This window comes from Lepus europaeus, chromosome 13, assembly GCF_033115175.1.
Source record: "Lepus europaeus isolate LE1 chromosome 13, mLepTim1.pri, whole genome shotgun sequence".
Taxonomy (NCBI): Eukaryota; Metazoa; Chordata; class Mammalia; order Lagomorpha; family Leporidae; genus Lepus; species Lepus europaeus.
In genome coordinates, this window is record NC_084839.1 from 66,033,229 (window position 1) to 66,050,323 (window position 17,095).

Consider the following 17,095-nt stretch of genomic DNA (forward strand, 5'->3'; position numbering starts at 1 on the left):
ATATGGGTGCCAGTTTGAATCCTGGCTGCTCCACTTCTGATCAAGCTCTCTGCTATGGACTGGGAAAGCAACAGAAGATGGCCCAAGTCCTTAGGCCCCTGCACCCAAGTCGGGGAACCGGAAGAAGCTTCTGGCTCCTGGCTGCAGATCGGCGCAGCTCTGGCCATTGTGGCCATCTGGGGAGTGAACCAGAGGGTGCAAGACCTCTTTCTCTCTCTCTGCCTCTCTATAACTCTGCTTTTCAAATAAATAAATAAATAAATCTCTTAAGAAAAATGGTCATTTGGATATTTATAACATCATTCTCGGGGCCAGCACCGTGGCTCACTTAGTTAATCCTCTGCCTGCGGCGCCGGCATCCCACATGGGTGCCGGGTTCTAGTCTCGGTTGCTCCTCTTCTAGTCCAGCTCTCTGCTGTGGCCTGGGAGGCCAGTAGAGGATAGCCCAAGTGTTTGGGCCCCTGCACCCACATGGGAGACCAGGGGGAAGCACCTGGCTCCTGGCTTCAGATCAACACAGTGCCAGCCATGATGGCCATTTGGGGAGTAAACCAATGGAGGGAGGACCTTTCTCTCTCTCTCTGTCTATAACTCTACCTGTCAAATAAAAACAAACAAACAAACAAACCCATCATTCTCAAGCCATACAAAATTATCAACCTAAAAATTAGCCTGCTACAGAGCTACTGAATTTCAGGTCCTGCCCGCAGCTGGCTTTGCAGGAATAGATGAAGTGACAAGGCCTGTAGGCCCTATTTTCTGCACCTCTCGCAAGGTGCACCACGGTTAGAGAACTCGGGGGCTCAGCATATAAGCGACAGACTTCCCAAACGACCTTGACTAATATACTCAGGCCCTTTATACTCTTTCCTAGAACCTAAAAAATTCTCCTTTGATGCAGCTGGAAATGTTCTAATGTTCCTATCAGAAAAGTCATTTGCAAATAGCTTTGGCTGTTTTTAAATTTAATACCAACTGTCAGGAACCCCTGAAGTTTTGAACTCTTTATAACATTTCAGAGTATGATGCACTGATCATGATGGGGTCAGGGCAAAAACAGGGACAGGCAAAGACCTAGGTACCAGGAATAGTTGTGAAGCCTCGCCTGAGAAGTGATACTTTCATCTAGTAGGTCAATAATCATGAATAAAGTATAGCTTTTAGATAGCAGAAGTACAATGTCCACAAATAACTGGCTCCTCCTTTTTTTTTTTTTACAGGCAGAGTGGATAGTGAGAGAGAGAGAGAGAGAGATAGAAAGGTCTTCCTTTTTGCCATTGGTTCACCCTCCAATGGCCGCTGTGGCCGGCGCACTGTGGCCGGCACATCGCGCTGATCCGAAGCCAGGAACCAGGTGCTTCTCCTGGTCTCCCATGCGGGTGCAGGGCCCAAGCACTTGGGCCATCCTCCACTGCCTTCCCGGGCCACAGCAGAGAGCTGGACTGGAAGAGGAGCAACCGGGACAGAATCTAGCGCCCCAACTGGGACTAGAACCCAGGATGCCAGCGCCGCAGGTGGAGGATTAGTCAAGTGAGCCACGGCACTGGCCTGTATTTCTTGAATTGTGATAGATCTCTACTGACTTCAGGCTACAGAACCAGCTGAGGTAAGCTCAGGTATGTAAGGATGGATGTCACTAGCTTCTTTTTTACTTAACTTAGAAATTATTTCAGGCCGGCACCGCGGCTCACTAGGCTAATCCTCCGCCTTGTGGTGCCGGCACACCCGGTTCTAGTCCCGGTCGGGGCACCGATCCTGTCCCGGTTGCCCCTCTTCCAGGCCAGCTCTCTGCTGTGGCCAGGGAGTGCAGTGGAGGATGGCCCAAGTCCTTGGGCCCTGCACCCCATGGGAGACCAGGATAAACACCTGGCTCCTGCCATCGGATCAGCGCAGTGCGCCGGCCGCAGCGCGCTACCGCGGCGGCCATTGGAGGGTGAACCAACGGCAAAAGGAAGACCTTTCTCTCTGTCTCTCTCTCACTGTCCACTCTGCCTGTCAAAAAATAAAAAAATAAAAAAAAAAAAGGAAATTATTTCAATATATTTATCCTTTACATACACTGCATCATGTTGAAGGTGATTAAACAATTTTATACAAATTAATAGATATAAATCTAAGGACATTCCATTTAAGAGACATATAAGAAAATGTCATATATTTTTATTGAATTTAAAATGTGTTAATTACTCGATTACCATATTTAACCAATATTCAGAGCAGCTTCTATGTACTAGGAATCATAGGAGATGCCACTAGCTTTTCCCCATCCCTCTGTACTCCAAAATCTATGCTCCAATGATTAAACCTGCCATCAAAATAGTATTCATAAGAATGGGTCTTAAGTTCTGAAGGCAGTACCCAAAAATAGTATCCTAAATTGGTGGTAGACAAAGAAAGCATTGGGGTTGGCATTGTGGTGTAATGGGTTATACCAGAGCTGGTGGCTTTGGCATCACAAAGGGGTGCTGGTTTGAGTCCCAGCTGCTCCACTTCCAATCTAGCTCCCTACTAATGTGCCTTGGAAGACAAAACAAGCATCACTTATCTAATCATATTTAAAATGCACTACAGAGGGGCTGGAGCTGTGGCACAGTGGGTTAACGCCCTGGCCTGGGCGCCGGTTCTAGTCCCGGCTGCTCCATTTCCCATCCAGCTCTCTGCTATGGCCTGGGAAAGCGGGAGAAGATGGCCCAAGTCCTTGGGCCCCTATACCCACGTGGGAAACCTGGAAGAAGCTCCTGGATCAGTGCAACTCCAGCCATTGCGGCCATTTGGGGAATGAAACAGTGGATGGAAGACCTCTCTCTCCCTCTATGCCTCTCCTCTCTCTGTGTAACTATGATTCTCAAATAAATAACTAAATCTTTTTAAAAAATAAATTAAATGCACTACAGAGGTGCTTATCTCAAGGTCACTATATAATGAATTTCCATATAGGCTTTTAAATTATGGGTTGCCTTGTTTTGATTATTCCAACAGCTAGGGTTGTCCTGTTAACTAACTCAGTACCCTCCGTGTTCAGTTTAACTTATTTCTTTTAAAGATTTATTTATTTTTATTTGAAAAAGAGAGAGAGAAATCTTCCATCAGTTGGTTTTCTATCCAAATGACTCTATCAGCCAGGGCGGGGCCAGGAGGAAGCCAGGAGCCAAGAACTCCATCTGAATGTCCCATGTGGGTGGCAGGGTTGCCTTCCCAGGTGCATCAGGAAGCTGGAATGAAAGTAGCATAGCCAGGACTGAAAACTGGCACTCCAATATGGATCTGGGTATCACAAACAGCAGCTTAACCTTCGGCACCACAATGCCCATCCCCTCAGTTCAGCTTTTGACTCTCTCCTTTAAACTCGTCCTGAATCCACCTATATGCTATTTTTTCCTTAATTTACCCTACAGGCAAAGAGGGAGAAAAAGAGTGTGAAAAAGAGTGTGTCCTATCAGCTAGTTCATTCCCCAAATGCCTACAATGGCAGGGGCTGGGCTGGGCTGGGCGGAAACTGGGAATTCAACCCAGGTCTCAAATGTTGGGGCAGGAACCCAATCACTTGGAGCCATCACCGCTGCGTCCTAGGGTCTGAATGAGCAGAAAGCTGGAGTCAGGTATTTGGACATGGGATGCGGGCGCTTTAACTGCTAGGCTAAATGCGCTCTCAGGGCTTTTTTTTTTTTTTTTTTTTTTAATTTGACAGGTAGAGTTATAGACACTGAGAGAGAGAAAGGTCTTCCTTTCATTGGTTCACCCCCCAAATGGCCACCACGGCCGGCGCGCTGCGCCAATCTGAAGCCAGCAGTCAGGTGCTTCTTCCTGGTCTCCCATGTGGGTGCAGGGACCCAAGGACTTGGGCCGTCCTCCACTGCTTTCCAGGGCCACAGCAGAGAGCTGGACTGGAAGAAGAGCAACCGGGACCAGAGCCTGGTGCCCGTATGGGATGCCGATGCTGCAGGTGGAGGATTAACCAAGTGAGCCACGGTGCCGGCCCCTCTCAGGGCTATTTTAAAGTGAATCAGTACTAGCCAAATACACTTTACCGGTAACGTTTTTGTGACTTCATAATGTTTTTCTCTCCAGGCTGTGGGGTGACGCAATTGAGGTTTATTTAGATAAAATGCCGTAAGTAGAAGTATAATACCAACAGAAATTTAAATGTTGCATGTTATCAAAGGGATTTCATATCTGAAAAGCATATACTACTAAAAAGTGCCTTACAGGAAGATTTTTGCCTGGTTTAGGTAAAATTGTAACAAGAAAAATGTAATAAGCAATATGTGAAAATAAACATTAAAAAGCAAAAAATAGCAAGATTTATTCAACAGCAATTTAACAGTATTAGAGGTTATCATTATACCAAATCTATATTGTGACTAAGTAATTAAAGGTGAAATTAAGCATTTATTTTGTCTTTTCAATAGCAACTCAAGAACAATGTAATGTATCAGCTGTAGCAAATGAAGGAAAGTTCTTTACAAAGAATGCTAGTTAATAAGTGTAGAAAAACAGTATTAGATTAACACTGTACAAGCCCTAATGAAGTAACTGATTCAAGCAAGGATCACTGATTTATGCTAAAACCATTAGGTGAAAGGTTTGTGTGAAAGGGTATTTATAAGAGATCAAAGTTACAGAGATTATTTAACTATTCCAAATGAAAAAATCATACCTAAAAAATGAGAGCTTTGGGGGGCCAGTGCTGTGGTACAGCATCTTCAACCACCACTTGCGACGCTGGCATCCCATAGTGGAGTACCAATTTGAGCCCTGGCTACTTCACTGCTAATCCAGCTTCCTGGTATTGTGCAGATGATGGCCCAAGTACTTGGGTCCCTGCTAGCAAGTTGTGGGAGACCAAGACGGCGTTCCTGGCTCTTGGCTTCAGCCCGGCCCAGCCGGGGCTGCAGCAGCCATTTGGGGAATGAAGCAGTGGATGAAAGATCTCTGTTACTGCCTTTCAAATTAAACTTTTTTTTTTTTTAAGGATTTATTTGAAAGGTAGTTACAGAGGGGGAGAGGAGGGGAAAGAGATCTTCCATCTGCAGTTTCACTCTCCAAATGGCTACAACAGCTGGAGCTGGGCTGATCCAAAGCTGGAAGCCAGGAGCTTCTTCTGGGTCTCCCACACGGGCGCAAGGGCCCAAGGACTTGGGCCATCTTCCGTTGCTTTCCCAGGCAGATTAGCAGGGAGCTGGATGGGAAATGGGGCAGCCAGGACTTGAACCAGTGCCCAAGTGGGATGCTGGCACTACAGACAGTGGCTTTACCTGATGTGCCACAGAGCTGGCCCCCCAGTGATTAAGCTTTAAGTCACGAGAAAATCGTTTTTTTAAATTTTCTTTTCATATGAAAGGCAGAGAGAGAGATATATAAAGAAGCCTTCCATTCACTACTTCACTCCCCAAATTCCCACTACAACCAGACAGGGCCAGGCTGAAGCCAGAAGCCTTGAACTCAATTCAGGTCTCCCACATGGGTGGCAGGGACCCAAGTACTTGAGCCATCACCTTCCAGGGTATGCATCAGCAAGGAGGGGCCAGGAGTTAAACCAGACACTGATATAGAACGTGGGTATACCTAGAGCAATTTAATCACTGTGCCAAACACCTGCCCCAAACTAAGTCATTTTATAGATGGGCAATGATACATGGAGTGTGTAATACCAATTATAGTATACCAATGAGGCGGCCACATCAAAAGTCTAAGATAAATTTAACCAAGATTTAAATTAGATCTGGGGACAGTGGGCATATAAAACAATTATACAGGGGACCAGTGTGTGGTGCAGTTCCAGGTTCCTAGCTTTGGCCCAGCCCAGTCCTGGCCCTTGTGGCCATTTGGGTAGTGAACCAGCAGATGGAAGATATTTGTCTCCTTCTTTGTAACTGCCTTTCAAGTAAATAAAATAATAATAAATAAAATCCTTAAGAAACAATTATGGGGCCGGTACTGTGGCGCAGTAGGTTAATCTTCCACCTGTGGCACCAGCATTCCACATGGGCGACGATTCAAGTCCTGGCTGCTCCTCTTCCGATCCAGCTCTCTGCTGTGGCCTGGGGAAGCAGTGAAGGATGGCCCAAGCACTTGGGCCCCTGCTCCCATGTTGGGGGCCTGGAGGGGGCTCCCGGCTCCTGGCTCCTGGCTTTGGATTGGTCCAGCTCTGGCCACTGCGGCCATTTGGGGAGTGAACCAGCGAGTGGAAGACCTTTCTCTCTGTCTGTAAACTCTATCTCTCAAATAAAAAATCTTTAAAAAACAGATCTTGAATGAGGAAAATGGCTTTCTCTTGCAGAACGAAAATTAACAAATGTTGAAGGAATGAGAGAAAAATCACCAGTAAAATATCACAGCAATAACCAGGGGCAAGATCTACCCCTGGAAGCTAAAATTAGCTGATGAAATGTTAGGAGAAACAGAGTATTTGCATATTCTCTAAAATATTATTGGTTTTAACCAATGAAATGGTGGTTTTACCATATGACCACAAATTCTTTTGATATACCTCCATCTAGTTAGTGTAACTTAATTTTCCTCTCAAGTGTGAGCTAACCTTAGTGATTCGTTTCTATCAAAGTGTGTTAATAAAAAAGTAGTCACTGTACAATGGACAACCAGTGTCCTTGGAAAGTGTCAAGGTCACAAAGACATCCACTCGAAGCCTGAAGGAGAATAAAGAGATATGGCAACAAAATTCCAACGTTGGAATAGAAAAGGGATATCAGCGGGGAAACTGGGGATATGAAAGCCTGTAGTTAACAGCATTGTATCAATGTTAATTTCTCAATTTTTGATACATAGGCCAATGTTTTGTAAGATGTTAACACTAAGGAAAGCAGGTGCAGATTACGTGAGAACTCTACTATCTTCTCAACTCTTCTGTGTCTATTCTCATCTCTTACATTTGTAAAATATTATCAAGAACAACTGCCACATACACAGGTTTATTCATGCATTTTTATTAAAAATAAATGAAAACAGAAGCCCTCAGGATTGCATGTAAGACAAAAATGGCTCTTCTGAAGCTAACTGGGGTACTACTCTGTTGAAGCTAGACAATCTAGTGACAAGTGGAGAGTGGTTAGAGCACCTAAATTCTATCGCTCTTTACATAAAACTGTCTCTAAGGTTTCCTGAGAAATGTTTTCTGAGTCATACTACCTAGTTTAAAGATAGATAATAAAAGGCAGTGAGAAAAAACTACTCTGAAAGAAGCACTAAGGTCTGTGCTGTCTTTACTTGAATTCACTTAACATGATCAGTTGCATGCCCTAAGCTCCAGGAGCAGCTATCAACTAACTATACACAGCTGTTTAGAGAAATGGTCTGAAGAGGAAATCACATACAAGATTTGCTGGCAAATCTGTGTCTTTATTACAATAAACTACAGGTAACACCGCACGTTTTCTTAATAAAGAAATGACAAGATCTCCTTTTCTTGTCTGTGCAAATATAAATGAGGACTGAAAACATTAGTCTTGTTTTTTTACCAGTAAACTGCCAATACCTACCTCAAATTTTTAGAAACTCAATGCTATTACTATTCGTTTATTTGCTAAATAAGCACTGTAATTTGAAACAGCCCAAATTTGAAATCTGCAGCCCCTTTTCAGACCCAAGATATTTTCATGAAAACAAAAAAGCCCACAAGTTTCTTAAAGTTTGTAGAATACTTTAGAGTTCACCCTCATTTACATAGACAAATGCTTCTTTCATTTGCACATACTTTATCACATTCTTTTTTGTTTCTGAAGCCAAAGGACTTCCTATTAAAAGTATGAATTTCAGTTGTATGTGTAGTGGATTTTTTTTTCTTTTTGGCTACCAAACACCTCCTTTGCTATTTTTAGAGAAATCGTCACCCGAGGGCAAAGCCTGACTCCCTACAGGATCTGAAAACACCAATTATGGTTTTGTGTCCTCCCTTGCAGCATGAGCAAGTGCATGTGATGCAGCTAGGCCAGTTAGATATCTTAACACAGAAACTGTGCACAGGCCTTAAAGAAGCAGAGACTGGAAAGAATCCATTTTGGTAATAAATCACAGCAGTGGAGTCCCATGTCCAGTGCTAGTGGAAGCTGTGGTATTTGCTCGTCAGTGGATAGAAGAGCAGTACTCCTCCGGGGATGGTCTGTGGCTTGATGATCACCAAGGAACTAAGAGCTGCCTCTCTTTCCCGAACATTTTCTAAAGCAAGTTCTGTGCCCTTCCTGCAAATTCGGGGAGTACCTAATACATTTTTAAATTTATTTGATGCATAAACTAGTCAGCTACTTTGTTATTTGCTTTTAAAATATTGACTGACACAAAAATTTGTACCTGAGCAGGTTCAAGCCAGTGTCTTTTTCACAAAGTCTGCTGGACTGCAAAGTAAAAGTGTAAAGCTTTCTTACAGATCTTGTTTTCCAAATTGTTTTTGAACATTAAAATGTGTCTTTTTAGCTGTCCCATAAACTTAAGAGTATGGATTTAAGTATCCCATGTATTTACAGAATCCCCTCAGATCACTTCTCAATCCTGTGCAGAAGTGGAAAGACAGCAGAAGAGAATTAACTGTTTAGGTAATGAACTGAAATATATTCTTCTTGGGCACGTGGATAAATATGAATATGCACTATATGTTAGCTCATAATGCAGGAGAAATATAATCTCCTTAATGTGAAAAAATATCTTATTATGTAATGTCCTTGTTCTTTTTCTTTTTAAGATTTATTTATTTGAAAGATAGAGTTTTACAGAGGGAGAAGTCTTCCATCTGCTGGTTCACTCCCCAGATGGCTGCAACGGCCAGAGATGCACTGATCCGAAGCCAGAAGCCAGAAGCCAGAAGCCAGAAGCCAGAAGCCAGAAGCTTCTTCCGGGTCTCCCACATGGGTGCAGGGGCCCAAGGACTTGGGCCATCTTCTCCTGCTTTCCCAGGCCCTAGCAGAGAGCTGGATTGGAAGAGGAGCAGCCGAGACTAGAACCAGCACCCAAATGGGATGCCAGCATTTCAGGCCAGGGCTTTAACCTGCTGCGCCACAGCGCCGGCCCCAATGTCCTTGTTCTTAATGGTAGAGTATTTAAGTCCAAGGTGTCATATCCTCAACCAACTCTCTCAAATGGTTTAGAAAAAAAAAACACACACACACAAATATGGCAATCTGGGTAAATATCAGCAATCAGCAATTTCACATGAAAGGTCTGTAAGTCTCCAATGTTTTATTTTTGTTAGTATTCTGAAGGTTTTTAGCTTTTTGAAATGAATGAGAAGTGAGACTCAATGGAAAAAGTCATCAAAATTACTAAGTGAAAATTCTGCCAGGAATAAGACTTTGTGTAAATGCATTACACATGTTTGAAGCTAACATCAAATATTTCCAGAAGTGGAATCCAGGACTGGCATTGTGGTGCAGCGGGTTAAAGCCACAGTTTGAGATGCCAGCATCCCACATTAGAGTGGGGGCCGGAGTCCTGGTTGCTCTGCTTCTGATCCAGTTTCCTGCTAATGCGTCTGGGAAAGCAGCTGAAGATGGCTTAAGCATTTGGGCCCCTGCTCCCCATGTAGAGGAAATATGGCTGCAACCAGAGACAAAGAAAGAGAAGCAGACCCCTCCTCCCAACACAGACCTTGAAGAGTGTCTGCTCACAACTAACCAGCAAAGCAACTGCCCACTGTTATCTTGTCTAGAGAGGGAAGAAGTCCTAAGCTCTGCTTCTGTCAGCTCCAGCCATACATCTGTCCTAATATATCTACCTCCCACCTCAGATTTCTGTAACACCCATGCAGGAGACCAAGACAGAGTTCCTGGTTCCTGGCTTTGGCCCAACCCAGCCTCAGCTGTTGTGGCCGTTTGGGGAGTGAACTAGGGGACAGAAGATCAATCTCTCTTTCTGCCTTTCAAATAAATAAATCTTAAAAGAAAAACAAAAGCTTCAAAAATCAATCAACAAGCTTAAAAAAAAAAAGTAGGGGCCAGTGCTCTGGCCTAGTGGGTAAAGTCGCCGCTTGCAATGCCAGCATCCCATGTAGGCGCTGGTTCGAGTCTGGCTGCTCCACCTCTGATTCAGCTCTCTGCAATGGCCTGGGAAAGCAGTGGAAGACAGCCCACGTCCTTGGGCCCTTGAACCTGTGTGGGAAGACCCTGTTATTTTGTTTATGGAGAAGTTCTTGGCTTCGGATCGGCACAGCTCCAGCCATTGTGGCCAATTGGGAGTGAGCCAGTGGATGGAAGACCTCTCTCTCTCTGCCTCTCTGTGGCTCTTTCAAATAAATAATTAAAAAAAAAAAAAAAAAAGTAGATCCAAAACACCTAAGTGTTCCTTTTTATTAATACACCTCTAGAAAACTAACCTACAAATAAAACTTAAAAAGCAGAATTTAGCAACGAGGCTCCTGTGAAGATTATAAATAAGGGCCGGTGCAGTGGCTCACTTGGTTAATCCTCCATCTGCGGTGCCAGCATCCCATGTGGGCACCGGGTTCTAGTCCCGGTTGTTCCTCTTCTAGTCCAGCTCTCTGTTGTGGCCCGGGAGGGCAGTGGAGGATAGCCCAAGAGCTTGGGCCCCTGCACCCACATGGGAGACCAGGGGGAAGCACCTGGCTCCTGGCTTTAGATTGGCACAGCGTGCCGGCTGTAGCAGCCATTTGGGGGGTGAACCAGCGGAGGGAGGACCTTTCTCACTGTCTAACTCTGCCTGTCAAATTAAAAAAAAAAAAAGCATAAATAAGTAGGTTTTTACCACTGATAAATTCCCTTAGAGATTTTTATTTTTAATCATATCAGTATTTTCTGTCCAGATTACTGCCTGGAACTGTTAGAGATTCTTGTTACCGGTGCTGTGGCATAGCGGGTAAAGCCGCCACCTGTAGTGTCAGAATCCCATATGGGCGCTGGTTTAAGTCCCAGCTGCTCTACTTCTGATCCAGCTCCCTGCTAATGCACTAGTGCTTGGGCCCCTGCACCTCTGTGGGAGACCCAAAAGAAGTTCCTGGCTCCTGGCTTTGTTGTGGCCATTTTGGGGGTGTACCAGTGAATGGAAGACCTACCTCTCTCTGTCTCTGCCTCTGCCTCTCAAATAAATAAATAAATCTTAAAAAAAAAAAAAAAGAGAGAGAGATAACTTATAGTCTCTCAGAATGACTTCTGAACATGTGCAATTTGCTAGGCAATAACCTCTTTTTACCTCACTTCTTCTAGTTCAGGGTAAAAGGTTATGTTTTACTAATTAAGAAATTATGTAGAATAGTGACACAGGATACAATACATCAACACCTCAACCTTACTCCCTTAGGTACTTCACAACTGTCTGCTTTTCACAAATAATCTGTTGCACTGATAGCAGGAACTGCCTATTAGCTAGTACCTCCTTCACTTGGAGATCAAAACAAACCCTTGAACAGATGTATCTAACACTGTGTTTGCAGATGGCTTGAGGGATATACATACTTTCAGGACTATTTAAATTTTTTCTTATATTTTGCAAGAAACTTATTAGATGACTGATTATACATATTTGTAAATAAACTCACTGTTGATGTGTTATTCTCACATCAAATCCAATTCACTGGGGCTACTGCCTGCAACACTGGCATTCTATATCCCAGCAATCTGAGTCCTGGCTACTCTACCTCTGTTTCAGCTCCCTGCTAGAGTATTGGGGAAAGCAGTGGAAGATGGCTGTAATCTTTGGGACCCTGCACCCATATGCGAGACTTGCAAGGAGTTCCAGGCTCCTGGCTTCATCCTGACCCAGTCCAGGGCCATTGTGGTCATTTAGGGAGTAAGTCAATGGATGGAAGATCTATTTCTTTCTCTCTCTAACTCTGCCTTTCAAGTAAATAAATCTTTAGGAGGAAAAAAAAAATCCAGTCCACTGCAGTTACTGTTAACATTTTCAAAACATGCTCAGAATCCAGCCACCTCTCACTTCCACCGTTACTCCTTTGTAACAAGCCACCACCATTGTATGTTTCACCTGGTCTGGATTTCTGACTACTTATTTCTGCCACTGTAAAGGTTAAAACAGATTATATCAAGGCCGGCGCCGTGGCTTAACAGGCTAATCCTTCGCCTTGCGGTGCCGGCACACCAGGTTCTAGTCCCGGTTGGGGCTCCGGATTCTATCCCGGTTGCCCCTCTTCCAGGCCAGCTCTCTGCTATGGCCCGGGAGTACAGTGGAGGATGGCCCAGGTCCTTGGGCCCTGCACCCTCATGGGAGACCAGGAGAAGCACCTGGCTCCTGCCTTCGGATCAGCGAGATGCGCTGGCCGCAGCGGCCATTGGAGGGTGAACCAACGGCAAAAAGGAAGACCTTTCTATCTGTCTCTCTCTCTCTCTCTCACTATCCACTCTGCCTATTAAAAAAAAAAAAAAACACAAAAACACACAGACTATATCAGGCCTCTGCCTAAAACCCTCTTATGGCTTCCATTCCCACTCAGAAAGACACAGCCTTCACAATGAATGCCCTGTATAATCCAGTATATTCTGCCCCCCCGCCCCCCTCATTCTCACCTCATCTCTTGCTTCTCTCCTATTCACTCTCCTCAGGTTATCTGAGAAGTGTGTCTCCCCAGAATCCCTAGCACTTTCTAGAGAGCCTCTCCCTTAGGTACATGTCTCTCTCCTCCAGTTTTCTATTCAAATGTCACTTATCTCTTGTCTTACCACTCCCTATAAATTAGTACCCACCCCATCCACCTTGACCCTGCCTTAACATTTATCCATGTCACTCATTCAGCACTAACACAGTTACTAATGTAAGTGCTGTTAAATAAACATTAAGATTTGTTATATTTACTGTTGTATCCCCTGCTCCCAGAAAAGTGACAGCCATGTGGTATATGCTCTTAAGTATTACTGAATGAATATATTTCTAGCATTCTTAAATAATTTAGTATTACACGATTCTTAAATATCTTATTTTAGTTTATCCTAACCTCAACCTAACCTTTGATAAGAGTCAACAAGCGCATTTAACTCAACATAAAAGAGAAGCTATTTCACAAGGATTACAAGGCCACACAAAGGATGCTAAGGTGCTGGGATTTGAGAGAATTAATGTCCATCAGTTCACTTCTGCACCAGCAATGTATTTCTAATCAAGTGTGTACCTTTTAAATCACAAACTCAAAGTCTGTAAAGTGACCAAGGCCAATGCAGATTTACTGTATACATTTTTATTATGAAAAACTTCAAATTTATACATGAGTAGAGAATAGCAGAGAATAGCAGTATGTACACATTACCCATCCACTCCCTACATATGTTTGAACTTCTTAATTGTACGTTGGATACTCTTCAAAACAGTTTTGCAGTATAAACTTGAAGATTTTTTTTTGCTTGCAATGTTTCCAAAGTACTGCTGACAAGAAACTGAATACTGGCAACCTTCAACTTAACAAGGTGACACTAAGATTCAGACTCTCTTTTATTCTCAAGAATGAGTAAAATCTTGATTCATTCCTTGAAATGGTACCAGTTTTTGGGACAAATTTATTTACTTACCATGTACCAGACACTGTACTAAGAACATATTAAAGTGCTAACTTCCAGGGTTGTGAAAGCAAGCATTTTACATTAAATGTAAAAATCCTGCTGGGAAATCTTCGGGAAGAGTGAGCGTTTGGATTTGTGGAAGGTAGAAGCAAAAGAGTGATTAACAAGACATCTTAGAGCAGGGACTACTTTGGAGGAGAAGATTCTTGGAAGGGATGTTCTATTGAGGGCTACAAAGCACAATTAGAAACATCAACAGCTGAAAGTTGAGGACAGCAGAAATCTAAGAACAAAAGATATATGATCATGGGTGAGCTACTCAAACTCGAAGATTAGTTTTTCCTCAGCTATGAAGTGGAAACACTTCAAGAGTTTTGAAGAGGGTAAATGAGCATGTAAAGCACTCAACACAGAGCCTGGTATATAATAAGCAGCCAATAGCTGCCTGTGAATAAAACTCCACTACTTCTCCTGCAATGGGTTCCTTCTTTGTCCCCAGGCTAGTACTATGCAACTACCTGTTTCTATAGACTGGCCTGAGACAGCTGAAGTTGTCTTCATTATTTGATAGCCCCAAATCAAAAATACTAAAAAGTTCCCACATATTTCTGGCAGTTACTGAAATTAAGAAATTTCAAAGTAATGAAAGATTCTTACATTTGAAGGCATTAGTAAGGAAAATGTTTAACCCAATAAGCTGCTGACTCTCTTTAGTTCTACCTAAGAGGCAAGTGGAGAAAAAAGGTTTTCACACCTAAGGAGGCTAATAATTTTTGAGAGTAGTCCTCTACAGATACAATATTTCCAAAAACAAAGGCCATGTCCTGTTGCATCCTACAAAAGATAAATGCTTTAGAATAACTTGAATATCCAGACAGCTGGAAAAACAATCTAAAATTGCATGATTAATGCATAGGGCTCTCAAACTGGCAGTTTCTGAAGAATGAAAACAAAAAGCTAGTCAAGAACCCATTGAAAAGTAACTATGAGATGATACACAGCAATGTTTCTCTACAGTAACATGTTAACTAGATGAATCCAATAATATCACTGTAGACCTCAGATATACACAAAATGTATTTTAAACAAACCAAAACCCCCACTGAGCTTTTTTTTTTTTTTTTTTTAAGAGAAATGCAACAAAGGCAGGATCACTCATGCAATAGTGCTTAGAAAAACAAAGAGGCAGGGGGAGGGGGTGGGCTAGAAGACAAACAGCCCAAACTCAGGTCCTGTAACACTAATTCTAGAAATCCCCGGACCTGAATATTCATTAACTGTTGCTTCACAAAAAACCGCCCGTTCTCTCCGCCACATGTCAATGCCAGCAGGAGCAGGCGACGGTGGAAACGAGTGAATCCACTCCCCGGGGCCGGGGGTGGGGAGGTTCCATTTTTTAAAAAGCAGTTTCAAAATCCTTGGGGCGTCCCGTTCGGCTTTTTGTTCGGGGGTGCTACGGCAGGAAAGCCAGCGAGTGGTTAACGAAGGAGACCTGGCTTTTGTCCAGCTGGCAACCGCCAGAATAAAGTTTACTTCACTAAAAGGGAACACGAGCAGCCGCGAGAATAAAAGATCCTATCAACGAGAACGTGACAGGAGGAGTTGCGGGCGGAGGACCGGAGTAAAATCAGAGAGGACTACAAAGATAATGAGGGGATCACCAAGAAACAGAAACACCAGGACGGGGCGGGAAGAAGAGCAGGAAGAGAACGAGTCGGAAGGGAGGTCTGCCGAGTTCCAAGACGGGGTTTGAATGGAAAAGTCTCTGCTCCGGGTCTGGGCCGGCGAGGGGCCGCGCCCCGCGGCGGTGCGGTTCAGACCCGGGGCGCACTCGCAGGGCTGACCCCTCGCCCTCCGCAGCGTCCGCTCACAGCCCGGGTCTCCGTCCCAAGCAGCCAGGTGTGCGCTCAGGAGAGGGAAAGCGCGATCTCGCGGCGGCCACGGAGAACACTAGGCGGGGCAGCGGCGCGGGGCCGAGGCCTCCTTCCGGGACGACCACCATCCCGCCTCCCTCATCGCTGCCCCAGACTCACAGAGTCTTGGGCATCTCGTCCTCCATGGCTGCTGCTGTCGCGGCGGCGCCTCCAGGTCCAGCTCCCTGCCCTTTACTACCTCCCAACTCCTTTGGGCAGCTATGGCTGCGGAATAGCAGGGTTTCTTCGTGGACTAGAGGTTACTCCGCCTCCTCCCGTGGCGGCGACTACCCTCGACCGCCTGGCCCAGCGCGAACAATGAAGCCCCGATACAAGATGGCGGCCAGCCGGGAGCCCTGGGGCCGCCAGCGGAGTGACCCCGGCCGCGCAGGCGCAGAGTAACTTTGCGCGCTCAACCTCGCGGCAGCAAGGCTCTCCCTCCTTCCATAGGTTCACTTGTTGCGCAGCCGCTCTTGCACTGACTCGAGGCATGCCGCGGACTGCGCAGGGGTAAGGGTTACCTTTTAGGGAGCTTGCCTAAACTTTTGTCTGCCGTCTGGATCCTAAGGTTTTAATAGTGAATTCTAATGAAATAGAAGCTTACAGAGATGGTAAATGACCGCAATATTTCCGTCAGCAGGATTCGTCCTGACTGTTCAATGGACTCCTGAAGAGCAAAAGAGCTGTGCGCCGCCCGGGAATCGAACCCGGGTCGCAAGAATGGGAATCTTGCATGATACCACTACACCAGCGGCGCTGTTGAGAATAGGGCTCACAAGAAACTCTTATGAGAAAATGCAAGCAGCTGTTCTCTCCGAAGCCAGGACGAATTTCATATTCATTTACCCATAAAAAATGAAAATTTGACAGTCTATGATCTACTTTTCATCCATACAAGAAACTATCTTTTTTTCATCCCAATACAGTTGAATACATGTTTTTACTCTTTAAGCGCAGAAAAAGCTCAATTAAATTTTTTTTTACTTAAAAAGAAGAATTTAGTTAAGAAGTGTTTGCCTTGTTAGAGCTAAAATCAAATTTTTGAGAGCCAGAAAAATATTTCCAAGTAAAGGGTATTTCTTTATATTTGCATTTCTTTGGTATAATCAATGTACCTTGAAAAATATTTTAAGAAACAGTATGCAAACAGGTCACAATAATCTTAAAAGTAAATGAAAATACATAAGCTTCAGTCCTCTTTTAGGAACTAGAAAATTTAGGGCTCTGAAATGTGATTCAGTGTACTCATTGTGCATTTCATATTGCATTTTATAAGTAATAGAAATATTTTCAAAACAAAGGAGAATTTATGCATCCCAAAAAGAGGGAATTTACAAATTCCTCTTCAAAGTAGTGATACATTTTGGATTTCTATTTTTGGAAATTATCTTTAGTCTTTGCATATTTCAATTTATATTATATTATTATATTATATTCAAATATATGAAATATTCATCTCTTGAACATGAATAAGACACATTTTAATAATGAAGGGTATTTTTAACACCTACTTGAGATACTCACTTAAGTTTTAATTCACAGTTTACTCACAGAGGTGTTCACCCATCACCACAATTAATTTCCGAAAAGGAAACCCTTACTAATCAGCGGTCACTGCCTTTTTCCCATTCCATGCCACTCCCCATCTCATCTTTCTGTCGCATAGATTTGCCCATTTTGACATTTCCTGGAATCACACAGGTGGCTGGTTTCTTT

General features: G+C 43.9%; 1 protein-coding gene and 1 non-coding gene across 13 annotated transcripts in view; both read right to left on the bottom strand.

The window, feature by feature from the left end:
• Positions 1-15,766, bottom strand: part of TIA1 (TIA1 cytotoxic granule associated RNA binding protein) — a 40,822-nt gene extending 25,056 nt beyond the window's left edge. For 7 of the 12 annotated variants that reach the window (XM_062209602.1, XM_062209600.1, XM_062209598.1 and 4 more), the window contains exon 1: positions 15,500-15,763. Coding sequence is in view for 10 of the 12 variants with exons in the window: in XM_062209600.1 (XP_062065584.1) it covers positions 15,500-15,525 (26 nt within the window). In the remaining 2 variants the exon portion in view is untranslated. Of the gene's footprint in view, positions 1-15,499 lie in introns of all 12 variants that reach the window. The other 5 variants (XM_062209603.1, XM_062209604.1, XR_009867813.1 and 2 more) reach the window with 4 other exon arrangements.
• A 299-nt stretch (positions 15,767-16,065) lies between these two features.
• Positions 16,066-16,136, bottom strand: TRNAG-CCC (transfer RNA glycine (anticodon CCC)). Its single transcript has one exon. It is a non-coding gene; the product is annotated as a tRNA-Gly (tRNA).
• Positions 16,137-17,095: the final 959 nt, after the last annotated feature.